Source organism: Thalassophryne amazonica, chromosome 9 (genome assembly GCF_902500255.1).
Source record: "Thalassophryne amazonica chromosome 9, fThaAma1.1, whole genome shotgun sequence".
Lineage (NCBI taxonomy): Eukaryota > Metazoa > Chordata > Actinopteri > Batrachoidiformes > Batrachoididae > Thalassophryne > Thalassophryne amazonica.
The window spans coordinates 98,772,632-98,799,628 of NC_047111.1; the positions used below are offsets into that span (position 1 = coordinate 98,772,632).

Genomic DNA, 26,997 nt, shown 5'->3' on the forward strand with positions numbered 1-26,997 from the left:
GCATGCAGATGAGCTTCCCTGAGACGGTTTCTGACAGTTGGTGCAGAAATTCTTTGGTTATGCAAACCGATTGTTTCAGCAGCTGTCCGAGTGGCTGGTCTCAGACGATCTTGGAGGTGAACATGCTGGATGTGGAGGTCCTGGGCTGGTGTGGTTACACGTGGTCTGCGGTTGTGAGGCTGGTTGGATGTACTGCCAAATTCTCTGAAACGCCTTTGGAGACGGCTTATGGTAGAGAAATGAACATTCAATACCCGAGCAACAGCTCTGGTTGACATTACTGCTGTCAGCATGCCAATTGCACGCTCCCTCAAATCTTGCGACATCTGTGGCATTGTGCTGTGTGATAAAACTGCACCTTTCAGAGTGGCCTTTTATTGTGGGCAGTCTAAGGCACACCTGTGCACTAATCATGGTGTCTAATCAGCATCTTGATATGGCACAACTGTGAGGTGGGATGGATTATCTCAGCAAAGGAGAAGTGCTCACTATCACAGATTTAGACTGGTTTGTGAACAATATTTGAGGGAAATGGTGATATTGTGTATGTGGAAAAAGTTTTAGATCTTTGAGTTCATCTCATACGAAATGGGAGCAAAACCAAAAGTGTTGCGTTTATATTTTTGTTGAGTGTATAAGCAAATTGGAATGGGTCGAGTACAGGATTGACGTCCGTCTTGAGAAAAGATAGCATAATCTTTTCGAAGCACTTGCTTACAACAGATGTTGAAGCTATTGGCCTATAGTTGTTGTTTTCAGGTGAACATGATTTTTTGGCAATTGGAACAATAATGGATCTTTTCCAGAGAGTTTGTACAGTATGAAGGTCTACAGACTGCTGGAAGACAGGACACCAAGCAGGGGCCAGTTCTTCTGCACATGCTTTTATGAGCATTGCAGAGATACCGTCTGGACCAGTGGATTTTTTTGGGGACATCTTCTTAAAGATTGATCGGACTTTCCGTGGGTCAATTCCAATCCTGGTATTTTGGTCAGCAGGAAGGTTTTCCAAAGTATTCTTACAATCATCCGAAAAATCTTGTATTTCAAACCTCAAAAAAAAGTCATTTGCTTTTCCTTGGTCATCATTTGTTGCAAGTGTCTTTTTAGCTGGGTTCATGTTTATTGTCTTGTTATCCCACAGCCTTTTAGTGTCTGATTCTCTAAAGGTCTTCTCAATAGTTTCCCCGTGTAGTATCCTGGCCTTTTCCAGCAGTGTATTAAGTTCTCTTTGTACCGCTTTCACACTCATTCTGTCTTTTTTTTTCCTGTTGATACACTCTTTCACCTGTTTAGTTATATACGGCTTATTGTTTGGATACACTGTAACTTCTTTCTTGCTCACAACACTGTCTACACAAAATTTAATGTAATCTGTTATTGTTTCGGTGGCTTCATTTATTTCCGTTTCATGGAATATTTCCCAGTTAGTGAAGAGAAAAGATCTTTTAAGCATCTCCATATTGTCTCTGTCCCATAAAGTCACTGTTTTTGTTTGTGGCTTGCTCCTTTTGAGAGCGGTCTTATAAAGCGGGATCAGCTGGACAGTATTATGGTCCGAGTTTAAGAGCGGCGGCTTTGATTTGGCAGTGTAAGCATTTTTCACATTGCCATAGCATTTGTCCAACACTTTGTTTCCACATGTGTCACATTTTACATATTGTTGAAAACCAGGGAGGGATAGTTCTAATTTGCAATGATTAAAGTCTCCCAAAACAAACACTGGAGCTGCCGGTGTACGCTGCAGCTGTTTATGAATGCATTCGGCTATAAGGCTTGCTGCTCTTGCTGCATTCCCGCTGGGTGGAACATAAACAACACAAATAATTATATTCCCATACTCCCGCAGGAGATAGAAGGACCTCACTGACAGACACAGTAGTTCTACATCCGATGTACACGTAGTCTCCCTCACGGTGTAGTACCTGCACCAGCTGTCATTCACAAGCAGACAGACCCCGCCCCCTCTGCTCTTTCCTGACAGCTCGGATCTCTCCTTTCCAATTATCTTCATTGCATTGTCAATTTGTCTAAGTTTTGTTTTAAGTTGTACAGAGAGGTTGCCGTACCAGGCAGTCATGCCATATCTGACTAGGCTCTCTAGCACTGCCTGGTAAAACAACAACATTATTTTTTGATTGACTCCATACAAACGAAGTCTACGAAGGAAATAAAGTCTCTGATGGAGTCGAGAACACAAACTGTCCACATGTACAGTCCAGCTAAGAGTATTGTCTGTGTGCAGCCCCAAGTACTTGTATGAGCTGACCTGGTCAATAGGAGTACCATGTATGACCACAGGAGTATGGTCCCCAACAGTCCTTGGATCCAGAATAATTTCCTTGGTTTTATTAACATTTAAAACCAAGTGGTTGTCATCACACCACTGCACAAAGTGTTTCACTTCAGAGAAGTACTTTGTTGGACTTGAGTCTTTGTGCAGTAGGCTCAAAATGGCTGTGTCATCAGAAAATTTAAAAACAAAGTTATTACAGTAGTTATTTGTACAGTTATTAGTATAAAGAGTGAAGAGAACAGGAGAACTGACACAGCCTTGTGGTGCACCTGTGCTTGATGATTTGAGTACCGAAAGAGCTCGGTTAACTCTGACTTGTTGTAATCTATTAGTTAAAAAATAATGATACCATCTAATTAAAAATAGGTTAACATTCATTTCCTTTAACGTAGACAGCAACAGGTATGGTTGTAATGTATTAAAGGATGAACTGAAATCAACCAATAAAATCCGTGCATATGCAGTAGGATCTTCCAAGTGCTTAAGTGAAAGGTGGGTTAAGCTGTTGATGGCATCATCAGTGCCTCTACCCTGCCTATAAGCAAATTGGAATGGGTCAAGTACAGGATTAACATCTGTCTTGAGGAAAGGTGTGTGTGTGCAAAATTCATGATAGTGTCTCTTCAAGCATACCTGTCATCTCACACACTCACATGTTAGTGGCACAAAGAACGTGTAAAAGGCATAAAAAAGGCATTAAGACCAGCATGAGTCCGGGTCGCCAGCGGTGCAGCGCCACCGGAAGTTGTTCATTCGTTTTTGTTTGTCCAAAGGATGTGTGTAAGTGACGATTAATAATGTGTATCCATTCGAGTGTCTTCGAACAGTAGTATACCAAAATAGTTAATGTGTTTAAACAATTGAATCATTTCTGTCTGACATATGGTTTTCTGTGAAGTTACACACCCTAAATGAGCGGAGGTTAATGACGTAAGCCCCCTTTTAAAGTTAGAACAGAGTTCTGCTTCTTCTTCTTGCTCCACCTCTCTTGCCTTTGCCTCTTTACTCTTCACTCTCTTGCCCTCTTGCAGCTCTTCTGCTCTTAAACGCTTAATTACTTTGAGTCAACAAGGCTCCATGCTAAGCTAACCTAGCTGAAGCTACCATGTGGCATTCATTCTTTGTCTTATTCTTGTCTCAATTTTTGAGAATTTTAACCTGATGCTTTAAGATGCATCAAGTCTTTCGAAGTTTTAAGAGAACTTCTGGTCTTAACTTTTCGAAATAATAGCGAATTTACAGAAAAGCGACTTTCCTTTTCTGTTGGCTAATTTTCCAACGTTCTTAAAAGGAACCCCGACTATAAATACATGTTTATTCTATATGACTTCTTATGATATTAGTAGCATAACTATGGGACAAAATTTGCAAAAATAATGTCGAGTTTTATGATATTTTAAGAAACTTTATTTCTACGTAGGTCGCCATTGTTGTTTGTAACGCAATGCATTCTGGGTAGTGACGTCAAATGGGTGCAGGACTTCCCATGTTTAGCAGCGATTAGCAACGATGAGCTCCTCTGTTCTCCCTTTTCAGTTCGAACACTGTTTTCGCTTATTTCTGTGTAGGCTCTCAGTTGTCTAGGTGGTTTCCATAGTACTGTTGGTGTGAGGACATCTGCATAGTACTTGTGGTTTCCATAGTACATACTGTTTTCGCTTGCATGAAAGATTTCAGAAACCTTTCCACGTCATCACCCCCAGAATGCATGGCTTTGAGAGGGGTTAAGAAACAGACTTGCCGCTTCTGAAGAGCAACAAATCAAAGAACCAACGAGCCAGTGGAACGAAACATTGCTTTATTGGTTCACGCTTCAAAGTGGAGTCACGCTGCAGAAACGGTTGATTACAGGATCTGTAATCACCGTAGAGGAAAGATCATTTTCCCAACAAACACCCTCAAAAACAATGGCCGTTCTGAAGGACTGATAAGGGGATCGTTAAGCAAAAAGACTTTATATCGGTGGATCGAATAATTTATTAACGATACCCGAAAAGAACCGGTTCTCGGTGCCCATCCCTAGTTATGCGGCATTTACACATAGGCAGGAATGTCATATTTGCATCATTCTTGGCACATTTCTGACATTCTTAACGTGACTTAATGCATCTGAATAGATTTCTTAATAGTGCGTGTTGGTGCATGATGGTCGTGATTTTCGTGGCATGTTTTTGCCTGTCAAAAATCTTGCACGAATGTCATGCACCACCCTCACTTCACCTCATGTCATGGAAGTCGCAACTGAGCGAGTTGATCCATCTTGATTAGTGGTGATCATTAATAGAGCGTAACAGCATTCTTCTCTGATGTGCGCACAATTAAACCCTGCTGCAGTGCATTCAGTTTCATTGCTGCAGGACAGTGACACCAAGTTAACTAAAAGTTTTGTTCCAATGCTTATCAGCACACTCCTGCAGGTTTTTGAGAGCCGCGTGGAGCCCCACATCTGGCTCTCTCCGTCTCCTCCTCCTCTCTGTGCCACTCCATGGCACAGAGCCCAACTAAGCATGCAGTCACAAAGATCTTCTGCTGTGGATTTTGAGGCGCAAACTGGGGCGATCTGAATTGTTCAGCAGCTGATGGATAAATGTGGGTATGGGTGTGTGTGTGTGTGTGTGTGTGTGTGTGTGTGTGTGTGTGTGTGTGTGTGTAGACAATTCGCCTCATTCACAACGTGACAGAACATATCGATGCACTGTTGCGCGCAATAGTGCGGAACATTATTCTTGACGGTATGTAATGGTTCCTGATAATTTGCCAGCAACACGTGCCATTAATCGTAACGTGGGGTTACAGGTTGCAGCAGTTCCTGAGGACACCTGACACCTCTGCCCGAATGTTTCACATTCGTGATTAGCGGCCAAGAATGTATACTTCGTGGCATTCCTGACTTGTTGTCATTATGTGTAAACGCAGCATTACATAGGGCCCATGCCTTGATCCAAAATTCGATAGGTTCAAAGTATGAACAACAACAATGTCCTTAGATCAGGTCAGAACTGGAAGCATGCTCTGGTGCTGCGTAGCACCTGTCGTGGAGTTTTTTTAGAACAAAGTTCTTAAGCTCTAGTCCCACCAAATAATGAAGGATGAATAATGAGCCACGAAGCATGTTTGTTTGTTTTTTGTTTTGTTTTACTATGAGAGGGTTTATTCAGCTATCATGGTAGAATAGTGGCTCTTAGAGGCATTATCTTCGGTTAACGAGGCTCATCTCTGAGCTTGGTGCTAATTTCAAGATGTTCAAAATGTTCAAAATTTAGCAACAACAGCATGGAGACGTTTGTGTACGAGTTACTACGACGACTAATGAGGGTTTTAGCGGCATGTTTGTGGTGCTTACGAGGCTACTAAAAGCCCATTATCCCAGCGCCTGGCAGCTCTCAGGTCCTGACCTGAGAGGCTATTTTTGGAGCGGCTGCCCTCTTACGCACACAATTCCACCTGCTTTGTGCTTCGGACCCTGAATATAAAATAATTATTTTGTAGCAGATTATAATCATTTTCTGCCAAACCTTGGATGCTGAAAACACCTCTAATCCCTTCTGGAATCACAGAAGACTGTTTCACCTGGACACTTCTTTCTTCTCTTTCCTGCTTCATGAGGAAACAAGTGTGGGAGGGGCAGAGGGTAGGACCAAACGTGCATTTGTGCACCGATGTCATGCTACACGGCTTAGCGATTTAGCGTGGCTGATACGAGCCATTGAGGGTGTAATGACCGGTCGGGTCGTGACTCGCTAGAGGTTGCCACGTGGCACATGCAGGGTACAGAGAGGCACATAGAGGTACCTTAGTAGTGGATACGTGATAGAAGAAAACGTAGGTCATTCTTCCAATAATCACTACACACCCATGCGTGGATCATTATTCATGGCTTATTATTCAGTGGGACAGAGGCTTCAGTTTTTCTGCTGCTCAGTCATAAAATCTATTCCTTAAAAGTGTCCACAAAAATCAGAGCGAATTGAAGTCCCAAAGCAGCAGTTTTTATTTTGCCGGCAAAAGGAAGCAGTACACAGAATCCACATCACAAAAATCACCACGACCCCTTCGAAGAATTTACACTGGACAATGCATTTTGTACACTTCATGGGTCAGTGACTCCACCCGAAATGAGTGGTCTTTCTAAACTTCGCACTTTTTTACACGAATGAAATCAGTTATTAATGACATCATTCTACAAATGGAAATTAATTCAATTCCTGGAAATTCCCTCCCATGTGGGTTCACTCTCGGTCAGGGTGGGGGCATTAAAAAGTCTTTCATCATGGAAATTTACCACCTCAGTCGGTTCATCTCTGGGTCATCAGGCCCTGAGCCATGTGAATTTACTCCTCCGGTGAGTCCAACATTTCTAATCCAGTATTAATTTTCTTTACAGATTGTGTTTCACTCAAATTGTACTTTTAACTCCAAATTCTTGTCTTATAGTTTCCTTTGAAAGAAAACATACATTTTGCAAGAGACATATTTTTGTTAACCATCTATTCAATGCCATCAAAAGTACACAATATAATCCTTTCCTGGCAATTCATATAAGTTCTTCATTAGCACACCTGTCTTTGACAATAGATTACACAACACGCCACATCCACCATACTGTGGAACTTCTCCCTGATTTGGATTGTGACCACCGGCCCTTCTGGATGTCCCAAAAGTAGCCATCCATGTGTCACAGCCAGGTGGTAGGTGGGCGACATGTTTTTGGCCTCGACAACTTGCTGAAATCCTTGATCATGCCCACAGAAGCATGCCATATGCCCAAAATGTTGTAGCTGACGTTCCCTCACAATGAAAGTACTATGTTCTATTTATGTCCCAAGTAAAGGCACCTTGACACTTGCACAAATTTGATCCTTGCACTGGCACGCAATCTTGAATGCCAGTGATCGAACTTGTTGTAAACTGTTTGAACAGTGCGCGGCTGCGTGCCAGTGCGCAAAGAAAATTTTGAAATGTTCAAAACTCCTGGCATGCATTAATTTTGTGCCACTTGCGTGAACTAGTCGTGAACATTGCGCAACCTATTCGAAAACACTGAATGTCATTATGCACAGGAGATGTTACATCTGTAATAAATATAACTTTACAGACACATTATCTAACTCATAAGAAGGAATTAAAATACAAATTTTTTTACCATCCATTCATATATATATATATATATATATATATATATATATATATATATATATATATAATTACATTTGAGACAAGATTCCAAATGCATTCTCTGCCGCACGACACGCATGAGACAGCCTGGAGCTGTAGATAATTTCTCTATGATTCTAGGAGCGGTGAGACAATGGTTTCAATAGTCAAGTTCTAAGAGCAAATGTATGATCAGCTATAAAATGATCTTTTCTTTTTATAGCGTGGCATCAAGTGGAACAAAGCGTGGCAGTGCGGGGATCAAATTTGTGCAAGTGTCAAGGTGCCTTAACTGTTTTACACAAAGTCATTTCAACACTGTCTAAGGATATCAAGTACCAAATACATCTCGTCATTGCCATAGGTGACTGGTTAGGGTCCAAGTCCCACAACCATACAGTTAACCTGGAAGCACCAGGTCCCTAAACATATTAGCATCGCAGCACACCTCTGTCCAGTGACATTATGACTTTATAAGATCTTCCCAAGTGTTTCTTGACCTCATCAGCTGAGATGCCAAAAACATGACACTACTAAACGCCCCCTGACACGAGTATGACTTTGATTCACGCACTTGCACGGCCGTCGTCGTGATGATCCCACCCGCTGTGTTCCCAGCTGGATGCCGTTCTTTGTTCTACTGGCTACCACGCACTCTCTTTTTGTGTCGGATTAATCATTTTCTATGCAAATTGGCCGCTGAAAACGGCTGTAATCACTTCTTGAATCACAGACGACCACTCCAGCTTCAGCCGTTCGCACGTGCGTGCACACCTAACAAGCTGCAGAAAGCATTTTGAGTCATCTAAAATGGTAATTATTTATCATGTTTACATTGTCATGGCTTGGTAAAACAGTTGTGTGTTCTTTCCTTCTTGTGCGCAGCTGTTACAGTGTGTTTATGAGAGATTTAACTCCTTGTTATAATCGTTCAGACAAGCTGCGCTTTGATGCCATCTGCTGACGTCACCACCTCTGTTCACTTCTTCTTTCCTCCACTTGACGAGCTGCACAACGTGTTGGTGATTAGATTGCATCACATAGCATGACAGTTATACATGAAAGATTTTTTGGAACATTTCAAAATTCTCTGTGCACAATAGCACACACCGGCGCCCCTTTCGCGTCCTGTCTGCACCTGTTAAAGACGAGTTTACTCTCCAGCACGACACAGGTTGTGCGAGTGCGTGAATCAAAGTCACGCTCATGTCAGGGGGTCTTAAAACAAGTGAATCTATATCAACAAGTTCAACATCTTCACAGCATACTGATAAATGTCTGATGTCTGATACATGATGGAGTCCAGGATGGTGTTGAAAGCCTGACGTTCAGTCGTTGCCTGAGGTCACTAGTTAACTCCAGTCTTTGCCTGCGGTCACCATGTAAATGCATCAGCATTGTAGGGACCACTCCTTCCCAAGGTATGCTCACAGGCGAATGACGTCACCGACAGGCGTGGAAAAACTCACGCATGCGCACGAGGGTTCAAGCATGTCTGACGTAAAAACATATGAATGAAATCCATATAGTTTTTTAAAAAATAAAAAGGACCGTTACTTTATGGACACACCACGTAACAGTATATTACTATCTATTAGTCCTTGGAGCAATCTTTAAACAGTTTGGGAAACACTTAAGTTAGAATATATTAATTTAAAATGTGATATTTTGACAGTATACTCGCAGGCCACTAAAATCCGGCACGTAAATTCACCATGAGGCTAATACACAGTTGCTTGAAGAAGCTTTGCAATGAATTTGTGATTGCCAAAGTAAAGATTGTCGAAACGCCTCCACCGGATCTTGAAACAGACGCGTATCTATCATGGATAATGTATTATGTCTGGTTGTAACCTATTCATCATACTGCAGAAACGGCTGTTCTAAAAATTATTTTCATATCTGCAGGTTTACACAGTGTTTATTTGTGCACAAAAATAAAGCTGAAACAAAATTACAGAATGTGCTCCTATTTGTAGCAGCCCTGGTAGCTGATATATTGCTGCGTTCTGCTGTTTTACATTGCTGCCTTAAGGCATCATCATAAATAACTGTGGTCACTGGGGCATTGCAATTGGTTTGCCTCTAAGTTATGCAGCGAGCCACACTGTGCGTGAAGAACGCTTCTGTTTGTTTAACCCTTTGACATTTGAGTCTGTTCCATTTTATGTCTGTCTGGTCTCTTTTATCAAATGATTATGGCAAATGGTGGCTCAACGTCTGAATTCACATGGCTGACATGGGAAACTTATAAGTTAAAGTATCAGCTTTTTTGTTCGAAGTACAAAGAGTGTGAGCAGTCTGGAGAAACAGACACATCTTCAGGAATCCTTCCTCAAAGATTGGTGTTGTTTATTGTGACACTGTAAATTTTATCTCCATTTATATTTGATGTTAGGATTTGGCACTTTAGAAATAAAATGAGGACTTGATGCACTGAGGGTTTTGTATCAGTAACAGAGCAAATTTAAAAATATAGGCCACTGTGTAAACATATGTAATTCGTGAACTGCCAGCTTGAAGAAGAAGCAGTAATACTGCAAATAAAAACACAATCTTGAACTATTTACTGAAAAGGTTGTAAGAAAGTGTGCAAATGGTTGCAGCATGTGTAATTAGTTTGGTGAGTCACAGTGGACTGGACTGTACAGATGTGGGTTTGTGACCAGAAGCTCATAGGTTCAAATCCCTGCATAAAGGTGAGGTTTGAAGGGGCTCTTGGTTTGCAGCTGAGCGTCTTCCACAACATAGTCAGATTCACAATGTTCAGGATGTACTCGCGTTCATGGGAATTTTGTGGAGATTTGCAAAACTATAAATTTTTTAAAAAGTACATACAGTAGCCAATCAGAAAATGAATGATTGCATATTTCTGAAAGCTAACCATGGTGGCCATCTTGCATTTGGGAAACAAACAAACACAAAACTGCTTAAATTTGGAGCTTTTTAATAACACACTGATGGGTGCCCATCTTGGATTTTTGGGTGCCTTTGTCCACATACCAGGTCTGTTAGAAAAGTAACGGACCTTTTTATTTTTTGCAAAAACTATATGGATCGTCTGTAAGATCACATCTCTCCTCTATTCAGATGTATTGGGAGCCACTCTGAAGTTTCAGACTGTGGAATCTGCCAGGCGTCTGTTAATCTGGATATCTATTTGGTTTCCAAACACCAGCTGTCCTTCAAGGCCGCTGGGATAAAATCCTCCCCCCGAGGAACACTCCTGATAGCCTCGCTCCTCGTCCCCCCCCCTTCCTCCCCCCCTTCCCAGTCCTGAGATGTTGACTGTGGGACCTTGAGACTCTGGTGGACTGATTCAGGACTGGGATCCCCCCCAGGATGGACAGATAAGGCCTGTCGATGGCACCTCACGTGGCCTTCTGGGCTGTCTGTCTGGACACTAGACCACTCTCTGCCCCTCCCTTCCTGCGGCAGGCCTCGTCCTCTCTCAAGCTGGTCTTGGCGGCACGACTTACAGTTGCAGCGGCCTTCACCAACTTTACCTCAATTCAGATGACGGACTGCTTCAAGTTTAGTGCACATAAACAATGTCAAATGTATATATGTTGTCTTTAATTTTGATGTGTGCCATTATTACGGTAAAGAAGTAGTAATTGTGGATTAATTGCTGTATCTTGTCTGAGGTAATTGGAGTGTAAACATAATTGCCCTTTTTTGGGATCAATAAAGTTGTCTGAAGTCTCAATTTGAATCATGTGTGATTGCATCAGCCAAGCTTGAACCTTCGCGTGCATGCGTGAGTTTTTTCACCCCTGTCGGTTGCGTCATTCGCCTGTGAGCACGCCTTGTGGGAAGAGTGGTCCAGCCTCCTCGGCGGATTTTCATTGTCAGGAAATTGGCTGATCGACTGCCGCTTTGCTTCATCAAAATTTTTTCAGAAAGTGTGAGAGACAGCCAGGTGGAAATCATTTGGAAAATTCAGATGGCTTTCAGTGAAGATCTTATGGGGATCACACAGATTAAGGACAATTACAACTGGATTAAAGACGGCCCACAGCAGCTGAGGGCTCGCTGCGCACCGAGCGGTGATCGACAGGCTCAGACGACCAGATCATTTCCAGAGTGAACGCTTTGTTGATCCGGGACGTCGTCTGACTACCAGAGAAATGGCAAGATAGCTGGACATAGCACTTTTTCGGCACATTCCACTGTTACAGGAGTTTTTGTAATGGAAAGAGGAGCGGAGAAATTTGCCACAGAGCCGCTCATGGCGCGGGACGAAAGCACCACCGAAAGCCCTAACATGCCCAGCTCTTGCACCATTCGGAAGATTCAGACAGCTTTCGGTGGCTTTTCAGTCCTGTGACTATCTGAGAAATTGTGGACGAGCTGGACATGCCACAACATGTCCTGTGAGGCTTCATCACGGCGTTGCTTTTTGTTCTGTGCCCTGCGCCTCCGTCCTGATGCGCGAATTCCTCCGCACGTCTTTTCATGACAAAAAACTCCTGTAACAGTGGAATGTGCCATTCATTTCCAAAGTAAACGCTTTGTTGATTCGGGACGTCATCTGACTACCACAGAAATGGCAGAAGAGTTTGACATCAGCACTTTTTCGGCATGAAAAGACGTGCGGAGGAATTCGCGCGTCGGGACGGAGGTGCAGGGCACAGAACAAAAAGCAACGCTGTGATGAAGCCTCACAGGAAATGTGGCATGTCCAGCTCGTCCACAATTTCTCGGATAGTCACACGACTGAAAAGCCACCGAAAGCCGTCTGAATCTTCCGAATGGTGCAAGAGCTGGGCATGTTAGAACATGTCCTGTGAGACCAACACGGAGGTGCTTTCGTCCTGCACCATGAGTGGCTCCGTGGCGAATTTCTCCGCTCATCTTTCCATTACAAAAAACTCCTGGAATGTGCCGAAAAAGTGCTGTGTCCAGCTGTCTTTCCATTTCTCTGGTAGTCACACGACGTCCCGGATCAATAAAGCATTCACTTTGGAAATGATCTGGTCATTTGAGCCTGTCGATCGCCGCTCGGTGCGCGGCGCGCCCTCAGCCACTGTGGGCCATCTTTAATCCAGTTGTAATTGTCCTTAATCTGTGTGATCCCCATAAGATCTTCACCGAAAGCCATCTGAATTTTCCAAATGGGTTCCACCTGGCTGTCTCTCACACTTTCTGAAAAAAGTTTGATGAAGCAAAGTGGCAGTCGATCAGCCAATTTCCTGACAATGAAAATCCGCCGAGGAGGCTGGACCACTCCTCCCACAAGGCGTGCTCACAGGTGAATGACGCAACCGACAGGCGTGAAAAAACTCACGCATGCGCACGAAGGTTCAACCTTGGCTGATGCAATCACACATGATTCAAATCCATATAGTTTTTGCAAAAAATAAAAAGGTCCGTTACTTTTCTAACAGACCTCGTATACATTTTTGTAATGAGCAGAATTGGATTCCTTGGCCCTGGAAATGTGTATTTTAGACGATATAATCAAGTTCTTCTGTCATCTCGAAGACATTGGGGAAAAAACTCTCATTTTAAGCCACCATTTTTGCAAAGATGATCACTGTGATAGCTTCTGGGAAAATACAGTCATCCATCCATTTTCTGATTGGCTGTTGTGTGTGCTTTCCAACAATGTATAGTTTTGCTAATCTTCACAAAATTCCAAAGAAATTACATAACAAACCTGACCAGTAGCACCTAACATCAGTATGTGGTGTGCGTACTGTGTGTGAACAGGTGAATGTGAGGCATCGTTGTAAACTACTTTGATCGTTAGCTGTGAGATGGAAAAATATTTTTGGGGGGAAATGTGTTGATGGTTAATATAACCCCTTTATTTTAGTTTGTTTATTTATTAATAAGCTTACTTTTGTTTTTTATCGACATTAATTTTACACGCTGTGTTTTCTCTGTCCGTTTCTGTGTGGAACCACAACTCCATCTGTCCTGCATGTATCGATCTGTGTACACGTCAAAGACCCGCAGTGTGAATCAGGGCACTTCTCAGCCTGTTACAAATGTTTGTCCTTCTTTATTGATGTTTTGATGAATTGTTTCAAAGTTGATTTCTTTGTCGCGACTAGGGATGGGTATTGATAAGATTTTATCGATATTGATACCATTATCGATTTCCTTATTGATACCTCTTGCGAGTTTTCTGTGTAAGTAGGCTTTACAGGTTTTCTATGTTAACAACATCTTACTGAGTCTTAAAGTAAATAAATAAGAAATTGGTCACTGGATCCTTAAACTCTGGACATAAATAGAAATCAACAAAATCTGTAGTTTTTGCCAAAAGCATTTCCTTCGGACATTATTGGCATAAATGTCACGCCATACCTCTGAGCCGAGCTCTTGCAGCTGACTGTGCTGCACGTCAGCATCAATGTAATTCATAAAGAATGTAGGACGTCTCATTTGGGGAGGAAAAAACATTTTAGTTGATTGTAGTTTGTCTGTATTACAACATTTGGAAAGAGGTGTCGTATTTAAAACAACAATTCGCTTTGAAGTTATTAATTCCAACCGGACTGTAACGTGAGTCGGCAGAGGGCCGTGCAGCATTTGGAGCTGTGCCAACACAACGGAGGACGATTCTCGTTCCTTGACTGCAACAAGCCAAGAGTCCCAGTTAGTGACTTTAATCAGCACAAAAGTGACTCATGATTGACATATTTTAATGGATTTGAGGGGGGTTAAGAAGAGGACTTTCCGCTTCTGAAGAGCAGCGAATCGAAGAACAACAAAGCAGTGGATCACAGCACTGCTTCATTGGTTCAAGTTTCAAAGCGGAGTCACACTGCAGAAACTGTTGATTACAGAGCCGCTGCAGGGTCTGTAATCAGTGTAGAGAAATGACCATTTTCCCGACAAACACCGTCAAAAACAACGGTAGTTCTGAAGGACTGATAAGGGAATCATTAAGTAAAAAGGCTATTGATGTCGGTGGATCGAATAAATTCTTAACGATACCTGAAAAGAACCGGTTCTTGATACCCATCCCTAGTTGCGACTGTTAATATTTTCGATTTCTGTCCTTTTGATTACATGTGGCCCTGTTTCTCTTTTCAGAACAGGCCTCCAGCAGTACAGGGGTCAACCCACAATGGCCAGACCCCATCCTGCATGAACGCTGCCTTGACCAACGCTCCCTGGGTAAGAGAGGGGTGATTTCCTCATCCTGGCATGTTGTTCTTTTCTCATCCCTTGTGAAACCATTAAATCCTCCACTAAGTTTGAAAAGCAGTTTTGTGTGTCAGCTGTTAGGTTTTTCATTTCTTAGAGTCAATGGTCACCCATTTAGGAGATGAAAGAAGTGATCATGTTGATGCACCGTAATGGGAGATTTGACATCTGAATTATCTTGTGCCCAGTGTCTGTCCTGGGTTCAGGCACAGGAACACAGCGCCTCCTCTGTCCTATGCACATAATGTGATGTAAACCCTGGATGAACTGTGTATGCCCATAATTATTTGGATGGTAACATAGTTTTTGTAATTTTGCCTCCTTACACCACCACAATGGAGTTAAAATGAAATGATCAAGGTGTGCAACTTTTAGTTTTAATTCAAGGGGTTTCAAGAAAATGTTGCATTAATCATTTAGGAATTACAGACATTTTTGTATACAGTCCCTCCATTTTCGGAACCTGTAAGTAATTGGACAAACTAAGGTGCATGAATTGTAAATAAAAGGATCTTGAGAAAAGTCAGGGGATGAATACATGAACATTTCTAGGTAGGTCTCGATTACTCCACATTATAATCATACAGTATAACAGTATCCACAGTCTGCACCAGTTAAATCTGATTATTCATGTTTTGTGGATCACATTTTCACACATCTTACATTTATTAGCATGCTGTTAACTTTTGTGATTGCACACATTATTCTACAAGGCTACTTGTACCACATATTGCACCAATTTTCAGGTTGTGGTTGGATATCTGTTTATTTTGTATATTTACTGGCACCAGAAACATATACAACCACTTTTCAAAAATTGGCGATGAAAGACTGCCCTTAGACTTCTTTTACATCAATTATTAAGAAATACCAACAATATTGTACTGTACGGTAAATTTGATTGGAGTAGGCAGTTCTAAAAAACTGTGTGACCATGAAAGAAGACAGGTGAGGGTAGCCATCAAGACACTCAGATAACTCTGAAGGAGTTAGAGCTTTTGTCTGTTACACCTCCAGTTACAGCTCCATGGTGGAGTGGATCAGAGAAGGATTTTCATACATGGAAACAGATCAAAAGAGGCTCAAGTTTTGGATTTGCCTCTGGGCAAAACACAGTTGAAATGTCATGTCCTTTATAGAAAATCCTTCTCTATGCCACTCAGCTATGAAGCTGTATAAGTGGTGAGACAAAGGACCAAAGTTACACTGTGTGCCATTTCTCCAGTTGCAGCCACAGAAACCTATAACTCTATCAGAATTGTTTGAGTTGTCACAGGTGTCTTGGTGGCTTCCCTCACTTGTCCCCTTTTTGCACACTCCTATGAGAACAGATTTACAAAACAGTACCATACAGTTTGTATTTCTTAATGATTGATGTACGTGAAGTGCAAAACAGATTCAGTAAATTGGAAATGTTCGTGTATACGTCCCCTAACCTGTCTAAAGAAAACTGGCTGTAAAAATGATCATTTCTGTGAGCGCACACACACACACACACACACACACACATCTTCAACGGCTTAGTCCAGTTAATGGTCACGGGGGGCTGGAGCCTATCCCAGCAGTCATAGAGTGTGAGGCGGGGTACACCCAGGACAGTAAACCAGTCTGTCACAGGGCCACAAACACATTCACACCCACTCGCACACCTACAGACAATTAAAGATTCCAATCCACCTAACCCACATGTCTTTGGATGTGGGAGGAAACCCATGCAAACACGGGGAGAACATGCAAACTCCACACAGAAAGGCCACAGGCGGGAATTGAACCCATGACCTTCTCGCTGTGAGGCAACAGTGCTAACCACTAAGCCACCGTGCTGCCCTTGTATGAGCAGTGATGCTAATATTTAATTTGTCCAATTACTTGTGGCCTCTAAAAATGGAAGGACTGAATAGAAATGGCTGTAATACCACACTGATTGATGCAATATTTTTGTTTAATCCCTTGAATTTCAAAAATTCTACAACCCCAATTCCAATGAAGTTGCGATGTTGTGTAAAATGTAAATAAAAACAGAATACAGTGATTTGCAAATCCTCTTCAACCTATATTCAATTGAATACACTACAAAGACGACATATGTAACGTTCAAACTGATAAACCTTATTGTTTTTGTGCAAATATTGACTAATTTTGAAATGGATGCCTGCAACACGTTTCAAAAAAGCTGGAAAAAAGATGGCACCATCAATGCTGAAAGGTGCATCCAGGTTTTGGAGCAACACAAGCTGCCATCCAAGCAACGTCTTTTTCAGGGACGTCCCTGCTTATTTCAGCAAGACAATGCCAAGTCACATTCTGCACGTGTTACAACAGCGTGGCATCGTAGTAAAAGAGTGCGGGTACTAGACTGGCCTGCCTGCAGTCCAAACCTGTCGCCCATTGAAAATGTGTGGTGCATTATGAATCGCAAAATACGACAATGGAAACCCCGGACCGTTGAACAACTGAAGTCGTACATCAAGCAAGAATGGGAAAGAATTCCACCTACAAAGCTTCAACAATTAGTGTCCTCAGTTCCCAAACGTTTATTGAGTGTTGTTAGAAGGAAAAGTGATGTAACACAGTGGTAAACATACCACTGTCCCAGCTTTTTTGAAACGTATTGCAGGTATCCATTTCATAATGAGCAAATATTTGCACAAAAACAAAGTTTCAGTTTGAACATTAAATATCTTGTCTTTGTGGTGTATTCAATTGAATATAGGTTGAAGAGGATTTGCAATTCATTGTATTCTGTTTTTATTTACATTTTACACAACGTCCCAACTTCACTGGAATTGGGCTTGTACATTGTATGGCGTACACATGCAAAATTACAAACACTGTATCACTGTTCCAATACAGATGTGCCTGATTGTATGAACAGTGCCCTCCAAAAGTACTGGAACACTTGGTATTTCACACATTTTAATTTGTTGATGCCATTTCAAATACACAAAAAAGCAAAAAAGTAAATACGAGGAGGATTTTCCTAAGAAGACGACCTGAAAGTTCAGCTACAATTTCTCAGAAGGTACATCTGAGATGCAAGCCTAGATTTGATGTTTTGGTGAAAGAAAGTACTCCTCTATACCACTTCATCATGAAGCTGTATAAGTGGGGATACAAAATGCAAAACATGCACTTTGCACAATTTCTCCAATCACAGCTACAGAAGCCCATATAACTTCTTCTGGGTTGCCTGGATGTCTTTATTGATCCCTTGGGAATACTCCCTCAGTGAAATTGAGGTTTCAGCAGCATTGCATAGCAGCACACAGGGTGAGAAGCACAAAAAAGGGGGGAAAAAAGGAAAAGTGAAAGTTAAAAAGAAAAACAGTTTGCAAATATAAATACCAGACATACTGATCACTGCTGGTTTACTGGCTAACTGTTCCTCTCCTTTGTCTTCTGTCTTCTTGTTACTCCTTCTCCCCCTGAATGCGGAGTTGTACAGTCTGATGGCCTGAGGGACAAGGGAGTTTTTCAGTCTGTTGGTTCTGCACTTAGGAAGGAGCAGTCTGTGGCTGAAGAGGCTCCTCTGGTTGCTGACGACAGTGTGCAGAAAGTGACTGGCATCATCTGTAATGTCCAGCTGTTTGTCCAGTGATCTCTGCCACCTTCACCAGAGCACACCACGGTGTAAAAGAGGACGCTGGCAACTACGGACTGGTAGAATGTCCACAAGCGTTTCATGCAAAAGTTAAACTGTCGGTACAGCCTGCTCTGTCCCTTCCTGTGCAGATGGCTTGTGTGGGTTGTCCAGTCCAGTTTGCTGTCGAGCCACAGCCCGAGGTACTTGTTGGAATCCCTCGATCAGAACTGGTCCCGGAGTTGGTCTGGACTTCCCAAAGTCAATAACCAGGTTCTTTGTCTTCGAGGTTTTGAGCTGTAGATGGTTTGTGTGGCACCAGGCAGCAAAGTCCTTCACTAGGCTCCTTTACTTCTCCTCTCTGTCATCCCTGATGCATCCAACAATGGCTGTGTCATCTGCGAACTTCAGCTCAGAGTTGTACCAGAAGTCAGAGGTGTACAGAGTGAAAAGACGAGGGGCAAGCACCGTGCCCTGGGGTGCTCCAGTACTGCTGATTACAGTGTCAGACGTGGTGTCCCTCAGCCTTACATACTTCAGCCTGTCGGTGAGGTAGCTGGAGATCCAAGTGACCAGGCAGGGGTCCACTCCCATCCTGTTCAGTTTGTCCTTGAGTACAAGGGGCTGGATGGTTTTGAAGGCACTTGAGAAGTCCAGGAAGAGACTCCTCACTGTGCCATTTCCCTTATCCAGGTGCGAGTGGAGTCAGTGTAGCAGGTACAGGATAGCATCCTCCAAACCAACACCTGCCCGATATGCGAACTGCAGACAGTCCTGGATGTGTTGCACCTGGGTTTTAAGGAGACTGAGGAAGAGTCGCTCCAACATCTTCATCAGCTGTGAAGTGAGTGCAGTCTCCCTAGCTGCAGGCTAATATACACTGTAGCGGTTTTCCCAGTTCAGTCGCACAGGTCTTCAGTAGTCGGGATGTACCTTGCCTGGGCATACCGCTTTCTTGGTGGCTTTCCTCACTCTTGTCCTTCTTGACAGTCACTCAGATTTTGAGAACTGTCTAATCCACACAGATTTACCAGAGGGCCATACTGTTTGTATTTCTTCATAATTGATGTAAAGCATATTTATTGACTTGGAAATGTTCATGTATCCATCCCCTGACTTGTCTGAAGAAAACTGGCAATAAAACTGGCTATTTACAGGTATTATATCAAAGTATTCCATTACTTATGCAACCCATCATCTTGGCTTTTATATTTTTAATTAATTTATAAGAAGTACAATTTTAGAAATTTTTATTTTTGCATTTTTTGTATTTGAAATGGCATAAACAAATTAAAATGTGTGAAATACCAAGTGTTCCAATACTTTTGGAGGGTGCTGTATATATTACATGTATCAGTTTCAATTGACTGGAATGCCACTGTTTTGGATACCCTCACCTCATTTGAACACACTATTTTTTTGTTGTTGTTATGCTGTATTATTCCAGAAAATCTACCGTCTCCTTGCAGATGAGATGGCCAGATGTCACATTAAAGGATAAAAACCCGAACACATACGAAAAGATAATGTGAAAAAGATGTGCATTACAGTCCATACTTTGACTAGTGTCTTAAGCACCCCATTGTGTAATCCTAAAATGATCCTTTAAAATGTCCTGGATCCTCCCAGTTAATGTCCTGTTAATGTCCTATAAAATAATGTCCTAAAATTATTTTTAGTCCATTTTACACCCGTTATCTTAAAGGTCAGTATGAAGAGCTGATTACACTTGTGTTACAAGTGTTGCAGAGGGGACTGGGGAGAAGAACTGTTAAAAAGAAAAAAAAGTAGAATTAAGAAAATTAGGAATTTGTAAAAATAAAAGTACATTATATATATATTTTTTTTTTCATCTGCTATTGCTACGTTTTCCTCTTTTCCTCACCCATTTCTCTTTGTTGCTGTTCTGTTTCCTCTGTTCGCTGTCTTCTTCCCCACTTTCAGCAGTACCACTACCAGGAAGATGACTCTCCGTCCCTCGACCAGGGGTTCCCGAGGCTCACCAACGAGGTGCACGCCCCTGAGCTTGTGCATGTGTCGGAGAAGAACATATCGGAGATCGAGAACGTGCACGGCTACGTGTCCCATTCCCACATCTCTCCTCTCAAGGTCAGCACCAAAACCTCTTACCAGCTGTTTGTGTTTTATGGCCTGGCATAAAAATCATGACCTTTTGACCTCCATCCCGCTTCAGCACCATGAGTGAATGCCAACGTGGCGTCCGTTTGGTCTCAGTGTCTCACCTATCAGGGCTGCGTTCTTTTGCAGACTCTATGAAAGTGGAACAATCAGCAGCTGATTGGTTTAGGAAGAACTTGTGATATGAATGTAACTTTTGTTTGTTGTACAGTTGGCTGGTGCTTTTATTCTCCGAGGCGAACAGAATCTGCAAGATTTGAAACATTGGGCCTCAGACCTCTCTGGGAAATGTTAACGCCACTCCCCACAGACACACACACACACACCTCGGAAAGTGAGCATTAGTACGGCACTTGTAATTTTTTTCCCCATTTGCAGACTTTAGCGGGGCCTTTAGTTGGGTAGGCGTGGTGGCCTCGTGGTTAAGTGCGCATGTTTCGAGTACCGGTTCAAAGCCACCCCTGTTTGTTGTTTATGTAATATGGAATTGCATCAGGAAAGGCATCCGGTGTAAAACTTGTGCCAAATCAAAATGCAGCTCCACCTCGAATCTGCTGTGTGAAAACAAGGGAGGAACTGAGGGGACTTATCGGGTAAACACCCCTGTTTACGCAAGGCGGGATTCCATTACCTTCCAAATTGCCCAATTTGAAGTCATGACTTGAAAATACATGTGTTTCAGGGGAGACCCTTCAAATATGGCAAAAATGGCAAAGCCACCTTTTTCAGGTGATTACAATAAATAGAATTTGCAAATCTGCTCTTTTGCCATTATTACAGGTCTCATGACATACAGCAAGAGTCACATGAGATTTTAAAATACATGGCCCAGTACGTCTGGACAGAGGCAGAGATAGGGAGCTTTTTAAACCTTGACAGAGATCATGTTATGGCAATATTGATTTTGAAAAGCAACAATGTGGCAATATTTAGTGGGGCTTACACTTCTGTCACAGTGGCTGTTGGAGTTACAGTTTTTGCGAGAGCCTCCTTGTAATGACAGTTATTGTGACAGGACAACAAGCAGCAGTCACATTCGGTCACTCAATGCACTTTTATTTTTCTGCAGCCTTTTGTCGACATTCTGAAAATATCATTTTTCTTGTGGACAAATCTGTAATGGAAACCCAGCCAGTGTTATAATTTACAGACTTTGTTTTAAAGAACTCCAGTGGCTGGATGTCAGTCTCCAAACTCATGAAGTTCGCCTGTGTCCTGATTGGACACTTTTGACATATATACAGTGAGGGAAATAAGTATTTGAACACCCTGCGATTTTGCAAGTTCTCCCACTTAGAAATCATGGAGGGGTCTGAAATTTTCATCTTAGGTGCATGTCCACTGTGAGAGACATAATGTAAAAAAATAAAATAAAATCTGGAAATCACAATGTATGATTTTTTAATAATTTATTTGTATGATACTGCTGCAAATAACACCTGTGAAAATCAATGTTAATATTTGGTACAGTAGTCTTTGTTTGCAAATACAGAGGTCAAACGTTTCCTGTAGTTTTTCACCAGGTTTGCACACACTGCAGCAGGGATTTTGGTCCACTCCTCCATACAGATCTTCTCTAGATCTTTCAGGTTTGGAGTTTCAGCTCCCTCCAAAGATTTTCTATTGAGTTCAGGTCTGGAGACTGGCCAGGCCACTCCAGGACCTTGAAATGCTTCTTACGGAGCCCCTCCTGAGTTGCCCTGGCTGTGTGTTTGGGGTCATTTTCATGCTGGAAGACCCAGCCATGACCCATCTTCAATGCTCCTACTGAGGGAAGGAGGTTGTTTGCCAAAATCTCGCATTACATGACCCCAACCATCCTCCCTTCAATATGGTGCAGTTGTCCTGTCCCCTTTGCAGAAGAGCACCCCCAGAGTATGATGTTTGCACCCCCATGCTTCATGGTTGGGATGGTTTTCTTGGGGTTGTTCCCATCCTCTAAACATGGTAAGTGGAGTTGATTCCAAAAAGCTCTATTCTGGTCTCATCTGACCACATGACCTTCTCCCATGCCTCCTCTGGATCATCCAGATGGTCACAGGTGAACTTGAAACAGGCCTGGACATGTGCTGGCTTGAGCAGGGGGACCTTGCTGCCCTGCAGGATTTTAAACCATGACATCATCATGTGTTACTAATGTAGTCTTTTTGACTGTGGTTCCAGCTCTCTTCAGGTCATTGACCAGGTCCTCCTGTGTAGTTCTGAGCTTTCTCAGAATCATCCTTACCCCACAAAGTGAGATCTTGCATGGAATCCCAGACCGAGGGAGATTGACAGTCATCTTGTGTTTCTTCCACTTTCTAATAAATAATCATAACAGTTGTTGTTGTCTTCTACCAAGCTGCTTGCCTGTTGTCCTGTAGTCCATCCCAGCGTTGTGCAGGTCTACAGTTTTGTCCCTGGTGTCCTTAGACAGCTCTTTGGTCTTGACTATGGCGGACATGTTGGAGTGTGATTGATTGAGTGTGTGAACAGGTGTCTTTTATACAGGTAACAAGTTCAAACAGGTGCAATTAATACAGGTAAAGAGTGCAGAATAAGAGGGCTTCTTAAAGAAAAATTAACAGGTCTGTGTGAGCCAGAATTCTTGCTGGTTGGTAGGGCATCAAATACTTATTTGCAGCAGTGACATAAAAATAAATTACTAAAAAATCATACATTGTGATTTCTGGATTTTTTTTTATATATATATATGTCTCTCACAGTGGACATGTATCTAAGATGAAAATTTCAGACCCCTCCATGATTTATAAGTGGGAGAACTATTTGAACTGTTGAAATAGTTATTTTCCTTACTGTAGCTGAGGAATGTAGCTGTATATGGTGTTGTGCAGTGATATTTTTGTGAATTCCTTATAAAGTTGCTTGGGGTGGCTTTCTGTATTTGAGTGTTTCATGAATCTAGTGTCACAACTCTCGTACCAGCTGATTACACTAAAAAAGGTCTGAGAAATTTGAAGTTTACAAAGATTGAGGCCCATTGTTTAAAAAAAACGCACCATGAAGATCAAAAATGGGGAAGAGAGAATCGACTTTTTCACTTGAAAATAGCATGTATATTGTCAGTCAGTTGAATGTGAATTCAGTGTCCACAATTGTATCTTCACAAAATGTTTTCACATGCATGTGTGTGCATCTGAGTTAATTCTGTGCTATTCTGACCCCTGGTGGATGAACTTTTTCAAACGTTATTGTTATGCAGTGTGCATGAACAAATATTTGAAGAGTGCTACTTTTTGTTGTTGGAAGTGTGTCACAGTATGAATTAGAAATATGTTTGTGTGAAAATCATTTTTGAAAGGTATTTATATCTCTGTAAACATTAAGGATTGCATTGGGTGATTAATTTTGGTTTTCTAGACAACAAATTTGGGAGGGATTTTCAAATGTTACTGCAAATTATCCTCCACTGTTTAAGGTATAAGAATCATCTGGAGCCAATATTGTGTGAAATTGCACCTCAATTACATCATCTTGAAAGAGCCCAAAGGCTGAAAACATGTCATAGAGTCAGTGATGAACGGACATGAGATGAGGTATTGACAAAAACGAACTCCTTTGAGTGTAACAGAAGTAGAAGAAATTGCATTTTAGAACACTTCACTATCAAGACTAACCCTTTTCTAGAGGTTTCTTGGTGTTTTTTGTTGAAGGACAACAAAAAAGTAGAGTTGCTGTCGCGTGAACTTCTGCTATCATCTACCAGGATGACTGAGAACCTTGATCAGTGCTGAAACCCTTAATGGATTATGTTCAGGACAGACCAGACGTCTTCACTGAGTTACTGCTCTATTTGACACGTCGACTGAGGAGTGTAGGTGGTGGCAGTGATGCCTTTGACAGTGTGAACATTCTACGTTGAGAAAATGTTAATGTATCTTCTGATCTCATCTGCAGCATGTCACGGACCTGTTTCACTTGAGCATGCAGGTTTTTAAGAAGAATTGGGGGTGGGTGGGTGGGGTGGGGGGAGTGGTGTTTAATGATAAATCAGTTTTAGCAAAGCTCTGCAGTCTGAGTCAGTTTCTATGTATGCATGTGAGCCAGCAGAGGGCAGTGTTGTAAATGCAAAAAAGTCGTGCATGTTCTGTCAGGGTGCTTGAAATATTTGGCCCAGTATCCATTGCAGTAGTGAGTGAAGAATCAAATATCTGCATATTTGTTTGTTTTGAAACAAAGATGTACACATATATTTAGTGTGACTTCTGTCTTTAAGATTGTGAATTTTGATTGTTGCCATATTCTGATGCTGTGTATGATTTTTCTTTTTCACTGTCCAATGTTTAAAATCAATTAGAGGTTTTTTTCCCCCCTTAAATTTAGAAAAGGGTCTGCTTTGATATCAATAAACAATCCGGTCTCGAAGAACTTCATATGTTGATAGATGTTGCCTTTGACTTAGCAAAATATTCTACAGAATACTCACTGTAGGCCCTCAAACTGACAGCCTGAGGGCCAGAGAAGGTCTGTGCCCACGTCGTTTATGGCCACAGGTGTCACCTGAAATGATGGTGGCATAATGGCGTAATGCTCAGAGCATCAGGGGGCAAGCCTCACTGACCAAATAAAGTTTACTCAGTAATTAAGCAAAGTAAAACTCAACACATGTAGTTTTAATAGAAAAATAAAGGTGATGAAAATTAAAAGGTATAATGACTTATTTGTGTTAATTTCAAAGAATACTGCAGAGTTTTGGCTTTAAGGAGGTCATGGTGAGAATTAATAGGGTCCCTATGTTTTAATTAAAGTGAATTCTGCAGCAAAATTCGGGGGGGGGGGGGGGGGGGGGGGTGTCCTTATCTATCAGACCCCCAAGTGCCCCTTTAATTCGAAACATGGTTCAAACCACAAAAAAAAATGTTTTCTAAAATTATAATAAACAAGTGTAAATGAACCAATTTTGTATGACCAGAATATTTAATAGAATGTCCAATATTGTAAAAACATCAACAAAACAAAATGCTTTCATATAGTGAAATAATAAATACAGATATACAATGTAGATTTAGCACCATTATTGGCACTTTTTGATTAATTTATTATCTTGAACTTTATTTACTTCAGTTATCAGCTGCAAACTGTGACTCCTGGAACGTTTGAAGAAAGTTGTCAAACCGTTGCAGATGTGTTGGAATAAAATTGTGTCCTCTCTAATTTTTATATATATAGAAGCAGTATTACAGAGCGTTTGAATATTTATTTATTCATTACTCAGAAATACCACACAATTCTTTTATCATTATCATTTTAAATAGGATGATCTACTGGCGGAGATATCATTTTTCTTTGCCGTCATTTTTAAATTGTTCTACACTGGCGAAGGGAATTTAATCATTTTAATTACTATCTCTGGCATAAAAAAAAAAAAAAATCAGTGCATGGACACAAGGCAAAGATGCATCTTTTTATATTGTAATCATTTTGTAAAGTAATAAAATAACATTTATGTTAAAACAATATATTTTTGACACACCTTTTGGTTTTGTTGATTTAAATTTTGAACGATGTACTGCAATGAAGTGACCCATCAAGTCTGAACTCCTTTGAACATTTTCCATCTTCCACTCAGCATATGACTGAAGAATCATCATTAAAGCGTTTTATTTATTTTTATTTATTTATTTATTTATTTTTATCCTGATGCATTAGGCTGCCTCTTTTTGTTTCCATTTTATTTATTTATTTCTCAAGTATACTGGCTGGTGATCTTCTTTCATTTCCCACCTGCAGCCTGCACTGGTTACCCGTTTTGATCTTACATGCCCGGGTGTGACCACAGCAAACTACATGGCAAGTTTTATTTTCCTTTTACCCACTGGGGCATTTTAATCCCTTGTATTTCTGGTGCCATTTGAACCTGTTCTTTCCACTGAAAGCTTTGATGTGCTGCATGGAGTCTGTTACATTGTGCAGTCGTTGCCTGAAGACGTGCTCATTATCTTGAAAGCCCTTTCCTGTCATGTCGACCACTTTGTTCAGAAAATCTCATATGTGTTTGTGACACACGTGCTTGCTCGTGAATCCCATGTGCTTGTTCTGGTGTTACTGTGGTGTTAACTGGTGACTGTTGCCTCCACTGAGGAGGTCCTGTTTGTGATCAGCCCGGTTTGCCCGTTTGTTTTTGTTTGTCTGTTAGCACGATTGTATGAAATGTTTTCGACCTTTTTTTGGTGGGAGGATTGATGTTACCAAGAGGTAGAACTCAATTTAGTGTCTATCAAGATCTGGTTGTGGATTTTTGGAGCTTTTTATTAAGTTTTACGTAGCAGGATGGGTCAATATTGATCAATTTCTTCAATGTTTGATCTGTCTTATCAAATGGCACAACTCATTTTTTTTGTCTTGATCAGGATCTGCATATAGATCATGCCCCACCTGTGCCCCCTTCCTTTTCGTAGCAAAAATGTTGCATTTTCAGCATTTCGATCAGTTTCTCTAAAGATACACTCATTAAATTTGAGTAATGTTTGGCATACGGATATACATTCTGGATCTTTTTTGACTTCACTTTTTTTTTAATGTGGTAAGACAGGACATTCCCAGAAGAAAAGTATACTGCTCAAAGTTTGCTTTTCTATAGTTCAGGAGACAAAAGTTTGAATTTGTTTTGGAGCTTGATAACATATAAGGAGGTTAATTTGAGATTTTGTTCGTTTTATTTATT

At 41.5% G+C, this 26,997-nt stretch overlaps 1 protein-coding gene across 1 annotated transcript in view; it reads left to right on the forward strand.

Moving 5' to 3' along the window:
• The window catches only part of dlg2 (discs, large homolog 2 (Drosophila)), a 658,820-nt gene that overhangs the window by 246,443 nt on the left and 385,380 nt on the right, over nt 1-26,997 (forward strand). Inside the window, exons 5-6 of the mRNA XM_034178851.1 lie at nt 14,501-14,584; nt 20,139-20,303. Of these exons, the coding sequence (XP_034034742.1) occupies nt 14,501-14,584; nt 20,139-20,303 (249 nt within the window). The remainder of the gene's footprint in view (nt 1-14,500; nt 14,585-20,138; nt 20,304-26,997) is intronic.